Here is a 19,038-nt window from a genome sequence, read left to right as displayed (position 1 = left end):
GAACATTTTAACTTTCAACTCAAATGAGCAGAAAGGTTATCTTACGCGTTTAATCATAATGAAAACTAAACGACTTAAATGCTTTTTTTGGTTAGTGGAATTAGGGCGGAAAGTGTGATGGGTAGGAGTGCATTGGGTTTAGAGTTCGAGATCCTCTAATAAGCCGAAAAACAAAATTGATCAAATTGCTAGTGTAGTTAGCTAGGTTGATGAGGTTGGAGCCTTAGCGAGACGAAAGAAGAAACTGTGATGATTCATAGGACTCCCACGGGTATATTGGTTGTCCTCCAATGTCTCCATAAATGACCAACAATGGTTATTATAAGCTTTGAAATCTTGGGCACAAAAGTGGTACAAAAAGAGAAAGATGAAACTTATGATTAAAATGTAGACTAGGGTTGCAGACAAGTATCCAACAAAGACATATGAGTATAATCTTCCAAAAGGAAATGATGGTGGTTTTTGAGTTTTTCCTTGGGAGATTGAATTTCCTCCACAGTTTTCGTAGCATTTAGGAGAAATGTCAGGTAAACTAAATTTGCAAGTTAAATGATGTGTCATCAATAAGAAATAAGCACGTTAATTAGCAACTAATAATAATCAAATCATCAACTTTCATGTTTTTTAATTTACAAAATTTTGTTTATAAATTTAGTCTCCCGAACATTACCTTAGCACTTAGTCTTTAATTTTCTTTCAAAAGTATGAAACAATGCATTTTAAAGAGAAGTGGATGGGCCAACGAGGCTTGGTTGGGTTGAGAAAGATCATTCTCTTTACTAGAACAAAACCTAGATTCGAGTTCTGTTGTCGACAATCTTTCTTGGTGGGCAATGTATAAAACCAAAAAATAAGTTAAAACTCTTTCTATAAGTCCTCCAATAGGCATTTGGTATTCAGAATACCCGCCCCTCCCCTAAACTTTTGTCAATAAAAAAGAGAGAAGGTGGGGTGGGGTGGGGTGGGTTGGGGGGATAAGAAACACTCTATGATCATTTTGTCCATGAATAATATAAAATTTGTTACAAGACAGAAAATGTTATCGAACTCAACTATTTTTCTAATATTTTTCCTAACTATCTCACACAAGATGGAATATTATGCGCGGGACTTTGGTGGAAAATTGAAAAACTGTTAGCATTAAGATAACAGGTGTAAGAAAACATTAACAATATCTCTTTGACTGTATATTATATGTACTTATTATATCTTTGTGGCTGAATTACGAATGCAATTTTCGTTTGATCAACGAATTAAAAGATAGCTTTGAGATCACATTACAATGTGACTGAACTAGCGAAACATGCATGTTCAGGTACATGTTTGATGTATGAAAATGAAGCGGATAGATAACCAGGAAGGCACATACTTCTGGATCAATGAATTTGGATGTGCCTTCATGTAAAGAAGACATAAAAACTAAAAAATATCACGGCTTTTATCATCTCCTCTTGACCTAACAATGTAATTTGGGGCAGCTTCCCAATACCGTCCCCAACACTTTTCTATCCCCTTGCTTTAGAAGGTCTTGTAAATCATTTCCTCGTCGATCTCATTTTTCCAGGTGCATTTTTCTCACGTACTAAAGTGATTGGTAATGCTTATCATCCTACTTATTAACATTAAGTGAATTTAAATTTTGAGATTTGTATCTATTCATTACACAGATTTTAAAATTTAAACTCATCAAACAGTAATAAATAGGGTGGTGAGCATCACCGTCACTTGAGGATAGTAAGCATCACCATCACTTACGGATGGGAATAAAAATATCTCCCATTTTTCTACACATACACTCAAAATAACTGGTGGTGCTCTCAATTGTCTCAACCTATCTTAATTTTTCAGCATCTTTTTCCTTCTAAACAAAACACCAAATGATAGAGCATGGCATGTAACTGCAATGATTTTTTTTTGTATGTTGTTCAAATTCACTTAGACCACAAGGATTCACCTACATATAAAGGTTTCAAATGGGTGATTATTACAAAAAGCTAATCGATCACATGGATCGCGCTTAATTACCTTAACTTTCTAAATTAATCTTCCCAACAAGTTGTTTACAAGCTAAACGACAAAATTTTGCTCCTCTTACAACTAGTTAAACCCTTTCCCCCTTTTATTAATGATATAACTTGCATTGGGTCAATTGACCTTCCTTTGTATATTTTATGAATTCTTATAAAAAAATGGTAAACCGTAGGCAAGTATGTTTATCTATTTTCTTATGACCGGATAACCCCCACACCAAAGGCAAGTATACTGTATTACTACTCCAAATTAGACTAAGAAAATGGTGACTTAAATCTCGTAAGCAGTAGATTAAAGAAAAATGCTCTATCTACCAAGTTAATTCATCACTTACACATATAAAAGTTGGTAAGTTTTTTTTGGCTTCATATACTATGTTAGTAAATATTACTATATGTATCAGACCTCTAAATATATAGAGGATGTGGATAAGTTTACAAGATCAGAATTCCATGCATGTGTCTTGCTACTTAGCACTAATTAAGGTGATATCCATCACAAGACGTCATTTAATTAGACACCAACGTGGAGAGTAAAATATAATTTAGGATAATGGGTTTGAAGCAGTTGTTAATTACTCCTATTCTTTTTCCCCCCTAAAAGATGAACCACTTTTGGGATTCATCATATGATTCTGCACAAGCATATTAACGATAAGCATAGGTTTGGGGCATCTCTATATATCTTGTTTCTAAGAATTTGGGAAAAGGTCAAGAGCTCATGTTCAAAACATAAAACAACAACAATGAATATATCATGAAGTTTAAACAAAAAACACTAATTAAGACGACGAATTGAGTTATTTTCCTTCAAATCAATAAAGTTGACTTGTCCATGAATTTTTTATGGTAGAACCTAAACTTTTTTTTATGGTATTAGAACATGTTAAACTATGTATGAAGCTCAACGGTCATATGTGCTCTACGTTACCCAATCCGTGTTGTCCACATAATTGGGTCGAAAAGTCGTCACACGTGAAGGGGTGTGTGAGGATGTGAAGGTAAAAATGTCTCACATTAGTGAAAGAAAAAAAACTTTATAAAAGCTTGCAAGAGATTAGGCTATTTCCCCTATTATAAACTGATTCTACGATAGAGGCTCAACCTTCTTAAAATTGCATGTCCATGTCTTGATGGAGGGAGGGCAAAATTGTATTTGTATATGACTGGTAGATGTACGTTGAGATATATTAGCTTTTGGCTCCAAATCTTGACTTAGGTGATCTCACATGCTGATCATATCACTCACCTTCAAACCCTAATAATTCTGTTCTCCACTAATTAGAAAGTGCATGCCCTTATGTGAAGAAAAACACACACAAAAGAGGATACACCAAAAGGGAAAAATTAATTTCAAGGGGCAAGAAAATGACTATATGCCAGAGAAGAGGAGAGGATAAAAATTAGGAGGGGAAAGATTACTCCTTCGGTGACTGACTGAGTGTGAATAGTCGAACAGTAACACTGGGACCGCAACTCCCAGAGTGTTTTATTTTCTGCAGAAAGAATGAAGTGGGGTCCTTCTTTTACTCTCACTCAATCTTATTCTCGAGTAATGTTCAAATTTTTAATCATTATGTTATTTGACCCTACCTAGGGTTTCTATTTCTGCTTTTGTTTGGGCCATGCTGGTTTGTATTGTAAACGTCTATTGCGTACAGAGTCTTCGAGCAGAAATGTTTCATGTGCATTTGGGGCCTTTGACATGTGCACAGATGTCAGTGGCTCAGTTTTTCCATTGACTTGCAGCTTAGTTGTTTGAAGATTCCAATTAATCTCGAAACAATGTAAAAGAAGGGAGATTAGAGACATCAAAGTTGTCTGTTTAAGGTTTTATATTGGCGAAGATTCTAGTATGTTGCGATGTATTTTATATAACGAGACTTTAAACTTTTAAATTTTTCTTGACTATGCATCTAACAGCCCAAAGTGTCATTGTATCTTACATACTGGTGCATCCTATACATTGGCAGACTAAGGGAGATTAGAGACCAAATAGTGTTGTACGAAACTTCTAACAAGATGTACACAAGCAACAGCAGTGCTGTATTCATCCATGCCGGTACAAATATATGCACAGTAAGATTCAGGACAAGTATTTATAGGGGTTCTTCAAAGCTAACCATGTGACGATAGTAACGCTATCGAATGTGTTTGGGTACATGAAAGCAACGTGCTTCAGGTAAGAACAAAGTATTTTATGCGAAATCTCAGTTTTTCATCATTGTTTTTCCCTAGATACTGTGGCATGGAGCGTTTAGTGGATATATCGAAGAAGGATTCACCTGTCATGACGGTATATTCCTATGCGAGAGGAGTGAGATAAAGACACATGGGGTACCATGCATATACCTCTGGGACAAGTAGGTTTTCTGCACCAGTAGGCCTAGAACTAACGGCCAACAGAAACAGACAGATTATTACAATGTTTGGTAGCTTGTTATTTTCGAAACTCGTTGTTAGTATGTACGAGTACGACTGCAAGGATTCAAGAATCGAGATTAATCGAAAATACAAAATGGAAGAGTCGCGTTGAACATTCAAATATTGATAAATATAGCACCTGCTGATCGTAACCGTTTATCAATTTCTCGAATATAACAATTTCCACTCTGGCTTTTTCGTCATACAAATATTATCACCCATCCTAATTCCAAATAAAAAAGAACAAGAAAACAAAAGAAAGAAAATGGAAAATGGAAAAAGCAGAGGGTGAGAGAAGGAAGGGGAAAAGAGAGAAAGAAGCGTCAGAGAAAAAGAAAGTGGGCGGAGCAGGAGGAGCAACCGTTATAGAAACTGAGATGAAATCACGCGTTGGCGTGGGGGGCAAAAGGAGCCTTGTTGCGCATCATGCCTCTTGATGCCTCGTGTCTGTTGTGCCATGCCATGCCCTATTGTGGTGGTGGTCACCTCCGTCACGCGGCCTCATACCTTCCTCTACCCTAATAACGCATGCACTTTATACGTTCCGCTCTCTCATATTTACCCCATTCTTTTTACTTAATTTGTATTTATAATTTTATTTTTAGGATTACTTGTATTTTGCACCCATGTTTATTATCTAAAAATTTTCCTACAAACTATCGAGGAAGGGGAATTGGACCTAGGATTTTCGGGTGCAAGAATAATTGTCCTTAAACACTTGAGTTACAAGTTCTTTGTCGAGAAGAAAAAACCGTTTAAAGTAATTACAAAGTGGTACATCACCAGCATGTATCAAGTTAACTACTATGTTTTTTTTTTTTTAATTTCTTATTATTAAGGGAGGTTGAAGAATTCGAAACTATTACTATAATTTACGGGGACGCATGAGTAAAAACTTAACACCCTACTCACTAGGATATTGGACCGCATTCAACGACTACGTGATTTATTTTGCTCTCATTTGGGACGTTTTATGTTTATACGAACATTAAATTAATGTTACGTGAACCATTAAATTGATGTTACATGAGATTATACTGTTTTTTCTTAATAAAAAGTTCTTATATTTACTGTTTCTGTAAAAATGTGAATTTATGTGACACTGATATAATGTTAGTAAAAATAAAAAATGGACTCCCAAATTACGACGCTAAGAATAACAGTTAATTTGATAGTTCAACTGTTAACATTAAGTATATTTTCTCAAATTTTAAGTAATAAAGATCAAAATGTCATTGACCACAAACTACATGGTGCAAAGTATGATTTGCTCTATTATATTTACAATAAATTTGTGAACAAGGCGAGGATGTTACAACTTTCCACTAGACAAGACGACAAAGTGAAGGGTACGAAGGAGACAAAGTGATCCTGAGCCGCACTATAGCACTGTCACACATTCTCTCGTAGTTTGGCCCACCTGGCCACCCCACCGTTCTCATGGCCCCATCAACCATGACCTGGCCTTCTCTCAGAGTTCCGGAGACTTTTTCAGTTACCGCATATTTGAGCGGTACTCTATATGTCAAAATATAAGTTGAGAAAACAATATACAGGTGACCTGTAATTCAGTGTATTTTTCTAACATTTGAGGTTTAGTGTTTAATTTTTTCTTTTTGTAGTCTAGATGAATTTAGTGTAGTTAAACTAGCATTGGTCCAATCACTCAATACTACGGCTTTGTGATATTCTCATTTACTTGTAAGTGAGATGTTTTAAATTCGAATCTCGTGGATGATGAATTCGATACGAAATCAGGTCCATTTTGTTGCTTAGCCAAGCTCCTCCCTCTCCTTAGCATAAAATATATCGTTGTACTAAAAAGAACTAGCATTGGTCCAAAAAAAAATAGTGAAAGAAGTTATGCATTTTCTGTGTCTCTCCATTTATTTCATAACACATCGAGTACCCGCTTGAATACCTGGCAATTAAATCTCTCCAAAGATTGAATTTGTGGTAATTTACCTGAATGTGAATGGTTGAATGGTAAATTGGTTCCGATAAGAAATGCATGGAAAGAATAAGAACATAAGACGTCCCTTTCAAATTCCTCGTCTCTCTCGTGATGGTACGCAGCATCGTCTGAGGCACTCACTCAGCACGCGCAGTTGAAAAGCCATGCCTAAAGCAAGTATTCTTATAATTTGAAATCTCCATTCTACCATCATAGAATGCGACTATATAGAATATGTAAGGCCATTTAACCGAAGGAGGGCCAAATTTTATATCATCTCCAACCGAGGGGGTCAAAGAGTTATAGACCAAACATAGCCTTTTTGACAAAAAATCATCTCCAACCGAGAGAGCCAAAATGTCATAGACCAAACATAATTTATTATTTTAATTGAATTATTATAGTTAATTAAATTAAATTACCATATTAAAATAAGATTTCGGACATATTGGAAGATTATTGAAAGAGGTGGCCATTTGAAAATTATTGAAAAAATTAAAGGAAAGATTATTGGAAGAGAATAGAATGTGAAGAATTAAAATAAAATGAGGCAAGATAGTATGGAAATATTGATGGATACAGCGATATCCGTTGCCTTCAACGAAATATCTACTTTAATGTCTTAATCATTTTAGTTACAACAACCTATTTATAACGTGCAATTTTCGGAAATATAAATATTAACAAAATAGAACATTAAACTTTAATTCCTAATGACCTTCTTTGTTTTTTTTTTTTTTTTTTTTTTTGTGACAGAAAAGTTTAAGGGGAGGGGAGACTACCACATTTCAGGGTTAGGGCATGCCAAAAACTTCTTTGAGGACTTATAGACAAATTTGTGCCCCTTTTTAATTTTTACATGTTGCCCACCAACACAAGACTACTAATGGCGAGACTCGAAACTTAGGGGGATGTTATACAAGGCGGGGACCTTGCCAACTTGTGTTGGACTTCCAATGGCCTTATTGTGTACTGGTATCTTATATTTTTTTAGTAGGGAATTATTATTGGCACTCCAAAATTCTCATTCTACACTCCAAACTTTCTACATTTAGAAAGAAAAATACACTTGTGAGGAGTGTATAATGAGATTTTTGAAGTACCAATAACACTTCCCTTTTAATAAACTAAACATATTGATCTAAGTTTTGTTAATACTTTAAGCTACTCTTAAACCTTAAAAGTTCCAATAATATCATCGACAATCGTGTAAGCAATCACCAGAAAAGTTGTTGGGTGTAAGTACTAGCAAAACCTGGATCCAGATGAATAAGATAACGAGGAGCGATTTTTTAGTGTCTCAAAAATACGATATTGTAAATTAAATATAATAATATATAGTTGGAAAATTGAAAAAGAAAATTTAATCAATTGTATTATAATACTTAATGTATCAAATTATATTCCTAGCACACTAAAAATTTTCATAATGAAGGAAGATGATTGGGTTGGAAGCTTCATACAATACTTTAAACAAAGCTTAATTATACAAAATAATTAATGGCCATCATTATTTTCCTAAACATTATCTAAATAAAAACAAAACTAGTATATCCCGTATATAATAATAATCCACAGAGATCTTCCTAGAAGCCCAGTGGGTCGACTTTCTTTTCCCAAAAAAAAAATAAATAAATAAATAATAATAATAATAAGTAGGATTTTGGGGAATTCTTTTGAATTTCAAAAATCGGCGCCATCTTTCACATATTATTTGTGTATTTTGTAAAACACAGTCATAGTGACACGCCCCAATTCCTGTGTTCGGAGGACATCAAAATGGTGACTTGCTGACCGTCATTTGAAGAGTGACGAAACTCATCCTATCATGCTTAAGCTAAGAACATGTAAACATGTATGCAAAATTGCGGCAAATACATAATAATCATAAATAAAAAAACAAATCTTTAAAGTTTAAAATACGATAATGTATCGATATTTCAAAGCATAAGCAAGATAAAATAGCTTACGGCACTCCTCGAGTATCAGCCAACACGTGGCCATCTCAATTTTCTCCGAACATTGGAATCAGCAATTAGGGCGTGTCATTACGAGTTTAATTATCTACCAGAAAGTATTTAATTCGAATTTAAATCAAATAATTAAGATGAAAATGTTGGGAATAAGGAAGAAGAAAAAGAAGAAAAGAAAAGGGAATGGGAGCAAAATGTTTAAAAAAATTGGAGGAGAATATGGTGGGAAATTGGAACGACTTTCTTGGATCCTGTGAGAGGCATTTGTCACTGCTACTGTGCTAGAAAATAACAATATTTGCCAATTTGCTAGACACAAAGATAAAGGGTACCCCCAAGGAATGATGAAAAGTAGAACCAAAAGAAAAGGAAAACTTAAATCCCAATAAAACCAAAAGGATTGTATTAGACAAAGGTAGAATACCCCAGCAGTAGCACCACTGCAGCTGCAGGAGGTGAGAGAGAGACACAAACAGAAAAAACTAGAGAGAGAAAACCAGCCATGGAAATTGAAATTGAAATCCAAAGATTATATTAGTAGAGAGAGAGAGAGAGAGAAGGGAGGAGAAGAAGTATGTATTTCTTTGCTTCTTTCTTTCTCTCTCTAGTTTCTCTCACTAGAATTTGAAGTCCACCAAGAAATCCCACTGGAGCAAAAGACCTAATGATGGTGATCATGAAACACCCTCTGCCCCCAGCACTCCTGAAAAGCACTTCTCTCTTGAACAGAAGCAGCCATCAAAACCTCTCTTCCCTTAAATTTCCTAACACTCTTTCCCTCTCACTCTCACCCACCACCTCCTTCCCCACACCCCCTAAACCATGAAAGTTCCTTCCTTTTCCTCCTCCTTCCCTCTCTCTCTCATCCTCTTCTTCTCTCTCCAGACCTCCATAACTCTCTGCTCTTCTTCCTCTTCTTCTCTCTCTTTCCAGCTCATTGCTCTGCTCTCTCTCAAGTCCTCCCTCAAAGACCCTTTCTCCTCCTTTCACGACTGGGTTCTGCCCAATTTCCAACAAAACGGCGGCGTCTCAGGTTGGTGTTCGTGGTCCGGCGTTAAATGCCACCCCAACACCTCCCAAGTCGTCGCCCTCGACCTCTCACGCCGCAACCTCTCCGGCCAAATCCCACCTCAAATCCGCCAACTTTCTTCCCTAATCTACCTCAATTTGAGCGGCAACGCCTTCGACGGCCCTCTCCCTCCCGCCATTTTCGAGCTCGGCAACTTAAGGATCCTCGACATCAGCCACAACGACTTCAAGTCGGATTTCCCGCCTGGGATTTCAAAGCTCAGGTTTTTAAGAATCTTCACCGCTTACAGCAACAGCTTCACCGGCCCATTGCCTCAGGAATTCATCAAACTCCGGTATCTCGAGCGGCTCAACCTTGGCGGAAGCTACTTCGACGGCGAAATCCCGGAAGGGTACGGAAGTTTCCCGAGATTGAAATTCCTTTACCTCGCCGGAAATGCACTTAACGGTTCAATTCCACCGCAATTGGGCTTCTTATCGGAGCTGACCCGGATGGAGATCGGGTACAACGAGTATTCAGGTGGGTTTCCTGCACAACTCGCAATGCTGTCAAATCTCACGTACTTGGACGTCTCCAACGCCTTTCTCTCCGGCGCTCTCCCGTCGGAGCTCGGCAACTTAACCATGCTCGACACATTGCTGCTCTTCAAGAACCGATTTTCGGGATTTATTCCGGCTACTCTAGGCCGCTTACAGGGTCTGAAGACTTTCGATTTGTCGGATAATCAGCTCTCCGGCTCAATCCCACCGGAAATTGTAACGTTGAAAAGGCTGACTAATATAAGCCTGATGAACAACTTTCTCGTCGGAGAAATCCCGGAAAAAATGGGAGAGCTGCCCAACTTGGAAAACCTCCTCCTCTGGAACAATTCACTGACGGGTGTCCTCCCCCAGAGCTTAGGATTCAGTGGGAAGCTCCTGCGAGTCGACGTTTCCTCCAATTCTCTCACCGGACCGATCCCGCCAAATCTCTGCAATGGCAACAAGCTCCAAAAGCTCATACTTTTCTCCAACAGGTTCACCGACCCACTTCCCAAAACGTTAGCAAACTGCAATTCTCTTTTACGACTCCGAATCCAGGACAACCAAATCAATGGGTCGGTTCCGACGGGTTTCGGGTTGTTACCCAATTTGACCTACGTCGATTTGAGCGGCAACAATTTCACCGGCGCGATACCTGAAGATCTCGGCAATGCCGAAGAGCTCAGTTACTTGAACATTTCACTGAACCCACTTCACTCAGTCCTTCCGTCGAACATTTGGCGTGCACCAAATCTCCAGATCTTCTCCGCCAGTTCCGGCCACCTCACCGGTAAAATCCCCGACTTCATCGGCTGCAAAAGCCTGTACAAGATCGAACTCCAACGTAACGACTTTAACGGCTCGATCCCGTGGGACATCGGGCACTGCGAGAAGCTTCTCAGCTTGAATCTGAGCCGCAATTCTCTCACCGGCATTATCCCATGGGAAATCTCCGCTTTGCCCTCCATTACCGACCTCGACCTCTCCCGTAATTTTCTCTCCGGCACGATTCCGTCCAACTTCGAGAACTGTAGCACGCTGGAGAGCTTCAACGTTTCGTTTAATTTGTTGACCGGTCCGATCCCGTCCGGTTCGATTTTCCTGAATCTCCATCCGACGTCGTTTTTGGGGAATGAAGGATTATGTGGCGGCGTTCTGGGGAAGCCCTGTGACACGTTGTCAGCCGGAGCCGTGGACGTTCGCGGCCACGAGCAGCCGAAGAAGACGGCAGGCGCGATAGTATGGATTATGGCGGCTGCTTTCGGTATCGGGCTTTTTGTTCTCGTTGCTGGGACCCGCTGCTTCCACGCCAATTACAGCCGTCAGATGGACGAAAGTCAGCAGATCGGACCGTGGAAATTAACCGCTTTCCAGCGGTTAAATTTCACGGCGGATGACGTGTTGGAGTGCCTGGAGATGAGTAATAAGATTATAGGGATGGGGTCCACGGGGACGGTTTATAGAGCTGAGATGCCAGGTGGCGAGATCATAGCGGTGAAGAAACTGTGGGGGAAACAGAAGGAGAACAGTAGTATTGTGATCCGACGGCGAAGAGGAGTTCTGGCTGAAGTGGAGGTGTTGGGGAACGTTAGGCACAGGAACATTGTGAGATTGTTAGGATGCTGCTGCAACAGGGACATCACCATGCTGCTCTACGAGTACATGCCCAATGGCAATTTAGATGATCTGTTGCATGGCAAAAACAAGGCTCAGAATTTGGGGGCGGATTGGGTCACGAGATACAAGATCGCCCTCGGCGTGGCGCAGGGAATTTGCTACCTGCACCACGACTGTGACCCGGTGATTGTGCACCGTGATCTTAAGCCGAGTAATATCTTATTGGATAGTGAAATGGAGGCTAGGGTGGCAGATTTCGGGGTGGCCAAGTTGATCCAGAGCGATGAGTCCATGTCTGTCATCGCCGGCTCCTATGGCTACATTGCACCAGGTGAGTTGATTCATCAATTTCCATTTCTCATATTGTTTTAATTTGTGGAAGATTATCATGAGTAGAATATTATGCATTTATAGACTGGTTAAAAAAAAAAAATTAATATTCGATTATATCCGTGCATATTATGTGTACTATAAATATTTGACCTCTCGCATAAGTTAGTTAGGTGATGCTTGTTTTTGTTTGTTATTTGTGGTTTTGGCTTTGTTGTTAAAAATTCGTTTTGTTGGATGACGAAATCTAAATTATCTAGTGTGTTGGGGTTAATCAACCAAAGGAATGTTTATTCCTAAAAGCAACCGTCACTTACTAAATTCCATTTGTAATATTAGTTACATAATCCAAATGGAAATATTAAGATGGTTGGTCCATTTGGTCAAAAGGTGTAACAATTTTGTTTTCTCTTTTGGATCCTTTATCTGCACAACTATGATGAAATTCTTAAGATGGTCGGATCTCCATGTATAAAAATTACAAATCACTATTACTTAGTTCACATTACATAAACCCACAAAGAAAAAGGTAAAAAAAAAGTTGACATTGATTGAAATACCACATCAACTTTGGGGCCATGCACCTTATCTTCATTTAAAATGTGGTTAATTTTATCTTCATTCAAAATGTGGTTAATTAACATAAATAAAAGATTTGATGATATTGGACGTGTAAAGTTATTAGGGTTTTATTCAATTCGATTTGCTGGGTTTAGATCTTTGATGCGAATAATAGATTTTGAAGATGGATGAGATTCGACATGACGTGAAACCTTCTTCTCTTCTCTTCTTTTTTTTTTTTTTTTTTTTGTTCTTTTGTTTTATTAATTAGTATTTTGTTTTCACGTAACATAGATTATTTAAGTTGATAGTTTAATCTACCGTAAGATTAATCTGATAGTTCATATGAAAATGGACTTCACTTGTCCTTGAAATGAGAACATTAGGAGAGCAGCTCTGCTTGGTGGATATGACATTTTTATTCAACTTACTGCATTTTGGATTCAAATCTTCTCTTTTTCGTTTAGAGTAGCAAAACTTACGAAGCACCATCGTTTGTAATTGAAAAAAATAGTAAGTTAACTTTGTTCTTGTTTTTCGCAGAATATGCTTATACCCTACAAGTAGATGAAAAGAGTGATATATACAGCTATGGGGTGGTGCTGATGGAGATCTTAAGCGGGAAAAGATCGGTCGACGCCGAGTTTGGAGACGGGAATAGCATTGTGCATTGGGTTAGGTCGAAGATCAAGATGAAAGACGGGATCAATGACGTTTTGGACAAGAATGCAGGGGCGGGTTGCGAGCCGGTGAGGGAGGAGATGATGCAGATGCTTAGGATTGCTTTGCTCTGCGCGAGCCAGAACCCCGCGGACCGGCCGTCGATGAGGGACGTGGTGTTGATGCTGCTCGAGGCCAAGCCCAAGAGGAAGTTGCTAGCTAGTGTTGGGCATGGCCACAATGGGAGTGGTTGTGCTGAGTATCATGATATTCCTTTGCCACAAAAGCCAGCAGCGGAATGTTAATAGGATTATTTATTACTTTTAAAAGCCTTAGAGGGGTTTTTAATTTTTTTTGGGTTTTTTTTTTTTAATGTTATTTTTCAAATGGTGGGGATTGGTATAGGAGAAGTGATTTCTTATTTTACTTTTATTTTAATGGAAATTTTCTCAAGTGTTACTATTATGTTCTTATATATGGTTTTGGGTTTGTGCATGTATGTGTATAAATTAATTAAGTGTTATATATTTTTACCAAAAACTTTTTCAATTATTTATAATATACTTTCCAACAAGTCCTAAGTGAGTTCAACTAATATTATCAAGATTTTTGTACACGGTGAGAAACTTGCATGCATCGAAAGCACATGATGTGTATTACAAGCTTAATGTCACTCAAGAACATTCTGGTGGGAAGTGATGTGGAAGTAGTGGACATAAATTAAGGGTCGGGATGTGAAACTTTGACTATCTTTTTACCTTCTGTTCTAACACTGTGAATTGTTTGTGCTACTCCTGCTTTTCTAGATTAGCAAACTTTTGAAACTTTTATTGTTCATCATGGCCCTGTTAGAATTCCTATGTCTCACATCCGTCAGAAGGCTTGAGAACAAGTCTTTTAAATAATATTACCCTATTTTAACTAACACTCCTTTAAATAGAATTACCTCAGTCTAACTAACATCGATGCCTTTGTATTAAAACCCCACACCTGACAGATTGAGCAAGTGTCCAAATGGAGACAGTATCGATGTTGTTGGAGTGGGCTCATGATCCGTCTACTTGAAATTTAAGAGGCCCTAAGTTACTTCTTGTGATATACCGAAAAATTGTATGCTCGGCAGCTGCATGCCTGCAACCTAAATATGAATTCACTTAATATGTTTATGATTAGCATATCATTGGACTTTATGCACACAGATTCTTACATATACACATATACGCATGTATTCATGTACGTGTGTGTACAGATTCTTATGTATACACATATGCACATGTATTCATGTACGTGTGTGTAGTTTGCGTATGGCGTATATGGGGAAGTAGGATTCAGTACGTATTTTTCATTTTGGTACTATCAATTTTCACACACACACACACATATAATATGTAGTATGTTATATATTTATTAAAAACTAATAGCTGCAATGTTTCACTCGAAGAGAAGCAACGGTTGGGTAAATACCCAATTTTTCAGCCAACGTGAATATATAAATATATTCTTGAAATATTTAACATCTACATCCCGAGAATTGATTATGGCGGTAAACTTCAATTTTGTTGAAGGGTTTAACTGCCCTCGGTATTATATTGTTGGGCACCAGAACTTGGATTCTTCTCTGCCTCAGTGACCAACTACTATTTTCGTTTGAAGTTACTTTGACTTATTTTGGATCAGAAAATTACTTGCTATTAAGGCTAATTAGATTGTGTAACAAAGGTAAAAACAAGCTCATTTTATCATTCTTTTCATAGTTGGAAGAGGCCTTAAGTAAGAGGGTTGAATGGGCTGAATTTTCAAGCCCATTAGACCTACGGGTGCACACATACTCTTTTTCCCGCCAAGCTTAGGCTATTGAGTAATATACTAATAATTAAGCTGAAAATTTGATATTACCCCTTGAAACTATATTTTCCTCTACTAAAACCCATCTCCTTTTGTTTTCTTGAATAAAGCCCATTGACTAGCCTCCAATTAAACAAATACTTTAATTAAGTTTGACTTTTCAAATTGTGTATTTTTCGAATGCCTAAACTACCCCTATTAATACTTGGAAGAGGTTTTTGGATCAGTTACTTGTTATATCCATTTAATTAATTTTATATATTTTACAAAATAATTCATGCCATTCATTGCATATTCAATGTATTAACTTTCAAATTGTTATAACCTGCCAATTGAAAAATAATAATACTAATTTCATAATTTTGTGCATTACATATATAAGTTAATTTACCTACCAACACAACAATAAACCTAAAACAGTTTCGGCTAATATTTCAATCCCTAATACACAAAACAAAAGCTATATGTTCCGCACAATTCTTACCTACAAAATAGTCTAATTTACCTATTACATCAAACCAAAATTTAAAGGGTCTAGTTTACTTTCAAAATGGTCTAAGTTACCTACATGATTTATGTGCATTAGATTAAAAGTTTATTTAATTGCCTACAAGCACAAATTAATTTAAATGTAGGTAAATTAGTATAATATTAATAAGTAGGTAAATTAGTATAATATTAATAAGTAGGTAAATTAATTTAAATGTAGGTAAATTAGTATAATATTTTATAAGTAGGTAAATTAATTTAAATGTTGGTAAATTAGTATAATATTTGTATGTAGGTAATTACATGATTCAAAATGCAGGTTTATTAGTATAATATTTTATAAGTAGGTAAATTAATTTGTATGTAGGTAATTACATAACAATATTATTTTTTCCGTACAAGATTGTGTTTCTCTTTTAAATTTGGTAAATTAATTTATATATGTTGCTAATATTTATGATACAAGAAAGGTAAAATATCCATATGGATTTAATTGCTCATCATAATTAGGATGAGTAATAACATTTATTGACCAAATTAGGATTCTATGGCATAAGTTGTAATTGTATTGTAATAGTTGGTCATATATTTGTCTACATGGTAGGCTATTTGAAATTTGGGTTTTATTTGAATGTTTAAATTTAGATGGGTTTTTATTTGGAAAATAGGAATTTCAAGGGTCTATATCTAAAGAAATAATTAAGCTTGGCATATATAACCTGATAAAATAAAAATAAAACTCAATCGAAAGGATGAAAGCACCAAATAAGCAATGGGTTCAACTATGTTCAAGATTTTCATACATGCATGGACCAAGATCACCTTATATGTAGTACGGCAAATGTCGGTATGCACACTGGACAACATATGATGTTTGTTACAGAAACAAAAGGATATACACATCAGAACAAAACGTGATGTTTGTTATAGGAAAAGTGCGATATGCACGTTGGGATAACTATTTTTTTTCTCTAGCATGTCCTACTATTGAACAAGAATTGATGCCATAAAAGATCACACTGGAGGTAAATGAAGATGAGCACAACGATCGAAGGATCATCTAAGTAGAAGATGACCTTTTCATTGATCAAATTTATAAGAATTTGTTGGGGGGCAAGAGGTACATTGATTCCAATTGGATGAGATGTGCTCTTACACTTGCCTCCTCCTCCTGTTAATAAAAGATAAGATCAATTTACAACCTCCAATTAATTATTTGCCTCTAAAAATATGTTAAATTTGCAAAATCTTACTCACATTAAATTTTTAAATTCAGAAAACTCTGGTGCTTTTTTTGGGGGGTTCCCTACGATCGGAGGTATCCGTGCTTAAGTTTTTCTCCTTCATTAATAATGTAAATTTGAATAATAATCGCTATTTGAAAATTCAGTTACTGAAAATGATTTTGCTATGGTATGTTCATATATATATATATATGTGTGTGTGTGTGTGTGGGGCGCATCCATGCCATCTTTCTTTTTTTTTTTTACATAACTTTTGACACATATTTTTGTGAGGTCTACTATGTAATTATTTTAATGTTCCGAACCATCTATCTTTTAGATCATTCATAAATTATCTTTGCAAAAATTCAACAAATTTAAGGCGATTAAGACATTCATTTGTAGTGAAGAAAATAAATGAATATTATTCTCTAAAAACAACTTAAACTCTTAAATCAACAGTCATATGGTCGCAGATTTTGGTGATATTTTGTAGACATGAATCATGAGGGAAGATCTTAAATATAGAAGAATTGGATCATTGAACAACATTACAAAATGGACCCATAAAAACACGTGTAAAAAATTATGTAAAAAAAGTTGTGTCGTCGATCCATTCCATATATAAATCAGAAAATTGCGTGAGCTTGACAGAAAGATAATACGACTCACCGCAAGTGCAGAAACCAAGGCTAAATTACTATCCAGGTCTCTCTGTTGTTTATGTGCGATTAATAGCTCCGTAACCATGTAAAGGACCTTTTCCAGCTGAAGAAAATCATCCGAATTAGAACTTAATTATATACAAATAATGATCCAATGGAAGATACCAAACTAAATTAGGCTTTTTTCTACTTTAATTAACTGTATAAAGAGGAACTAACCTGCGGCAGCAGTTTAGAGAGCATTGCTAAATTACCTTCCATCGCAGCCATGGCCGGGGTCATGGCTTCGTATACAGATGCCACATCTGCCTGCAATATACGGAAAGAGAGATTCAAACTTAAGTGTAACAAACGGACAAACTATCCCGACTAAAAGAGAGAGTTGAACTTATACCTTAGCATCATTGACCAAAGGGATTGTGTTTGAAATTCCTGACAATTTTCTCACCAACCTGCTGATGGATTCTTAATTTTTTTTTATCCAATTTTCCCCATTCATTCAGTAGGAAAATTTGTGGGTTCAAAATCTGGTACACCTTAATCTCATGCTTGACCTTTTGCACTTGTATTCTTTTGTCTAGGATGAAGTTTCTCACTTTCAATGTTCTAAGCCACACACTAAACAATTTTATCCTGAAAAATAAAAGACAATTTATTAAGCAAATTTACATAGTGCACCAGTTAACTAGTAGGCCTCATTTACCATGTTACCCCTCAAAAGTGTGTTCCAATAATGCTTAAGTGTTGGTGTGGTACAAATAAAGCTCGTTACATTTGACTCTCACTTAAACACAAATAAGCACAATATCAGACCCTGTTCATGCCTCGAAAACATGTTGGACGGTATATTTGACGGGAATTTAACGGCGTGAAAAAAGTGGGCAACGACAACATGGTTTAGGGGGTGAACTGGGTCATGGGAACATCATGAGGCAAATTGTAATTTACAACACCGTCAGAGGCAATGTAGTAATTAAGCATTAATGTATAACTAGTACCTGTGAAATTTTCTGTGTAGCAAGCTTAGCAGCCTCACCTCTGGCGTTTGCAAACCTCCACTGCAGCAGCCTATTATGCAAAATCCGAAACCGGTGGAAGTCCTCCTCTTGTATCGGCGGCACTTTCTTCTGCAGCCTAAAATACTTTAAAACCCCACCAACCCCGCCACCACTAGACTTAACCCTAGCTGCCCTTGTCGAAGGCGCTGCCGCTGGGGGATCCGGTGTCACCTTGCGCGGCAAAGACCGCCCTGGGGACAAAGCCCATGCAGACGGAGACGGCACGGACACTGATATTCTAGGGCGTGGACTTGGACTAGGACTAGTACTCCCTCGCTGCAACTTAGCAAAACTAGTATTTAGACCGAAATTATTAGTACCTTGTTGTCCAATAATGATATCTTCTTGGCCACCTTTCTTTTGCTTGAGTGCGTGTACTTTCTCTTCCTCGTGATTCTTATTGGTTCTTGATTTTACGGTGGATTTCGAGCGCCGGGGGGTGACGAATCTTTGGCTGTTGTTTGGCGTGGTAGTGCATGAACGTGAAACGTTTTGCGGTAGGGTTAGGGTCGGGGTCGAAGAAGTTCCACTTCTGCTTCTGAGAAGTCGAGGGCTGGATTGCTGCTGCTGCCTGCGTGACATGTATGTGTTTTCCATCTCAAGAACTAATTTCTGGGACTAATTTCAGTGATGACTTTGATTAATATTTAAGAAGAAT

The 19,038-nt window shown here is 37.2% G+C and overlaps 2 protein-coding genes across 2 annotated transcripts; one reads left to right on the top strand and one right to left on the bottom strand.

Annotated features, from left to right (window-relative positions):
• Positions 1–8,448: 8,448 nt before the first annotated feature.
• Positions 8,449–13,559, top strand: LOC103959862 (leucine-rich repeat receptor-like protein kinase TDR). The gene is made up of 2 exons (XM_048565645.1): positions 8,449–11,880; positions 12,984–13,559. Exons 1-2 carry the CDS (start codon positions 9,204–9,206, stop codon positions 13,403–13,405), a joined length of 3,099 nt encoding a protein of 1,032 aa, XP_048421602.1. The 5' UTR covers positions 8,449–9,203; the 3' UTR covers positions 13,406–13,559.
• A 2,968-nt stretch (positions 13,560–16,527) lies between these two features.
• On the bottom strand, positions 16,528–18,962 carry LOC108868287 (QWRF motif-containing protein 7-like). The gene is given in 6 exon segments (XM_048564891.1): positions 16,528–16,605; positions 17,330–17,425; positions 17,542–17,631; positions 17,717–17,800; positions 17,802–17,955; positions 18,322–18,962. Coding segments are annotated over 6 exon segments (1,143 nt in total).
• Positions 18,963–19,038: the final 76 nt, after the last annotated feature.

The sequence above is a fragment of a genome, unplaced genomic scaffold (genome assembly GCF_019419815.1).
Source record: "Pyrus x bretschneideri cultivar Hongxiangsu unplaced genomic scaffold, Pyrus_bretschneideri_v1 Contig4, whole genome shotgun sequence".
NCBI lineage: Eukaryota > Viridiplantae > Streptophyta > Magnoliopsida > Rosales > Rosaceae > Pyrus > Pyrus x bretschneideri.
The sequence above is the reverse complement of the archived record's forward strand: the minus strand, read 5'-3'. Positions and strand labels throughout refer to the sequence as shown.

Bases quoted from the DNA above. Each gene is read 5' to 3' on its own strand.
- LOC103959862 (XM_048565645.1), top strand. From the start codon at position 9,204: ATGAAAGTTCCTTCCTTTTCCTCCTCCTTCCCTCTCTCTCTCATCCTC. The intron at 11,881-12,983 runs GTGAGTTGATTC...TGTTTTTCGCAG, and splicing joins CTATGGCTACATTGCACCAG to AATATGCTTATACCCTACAA.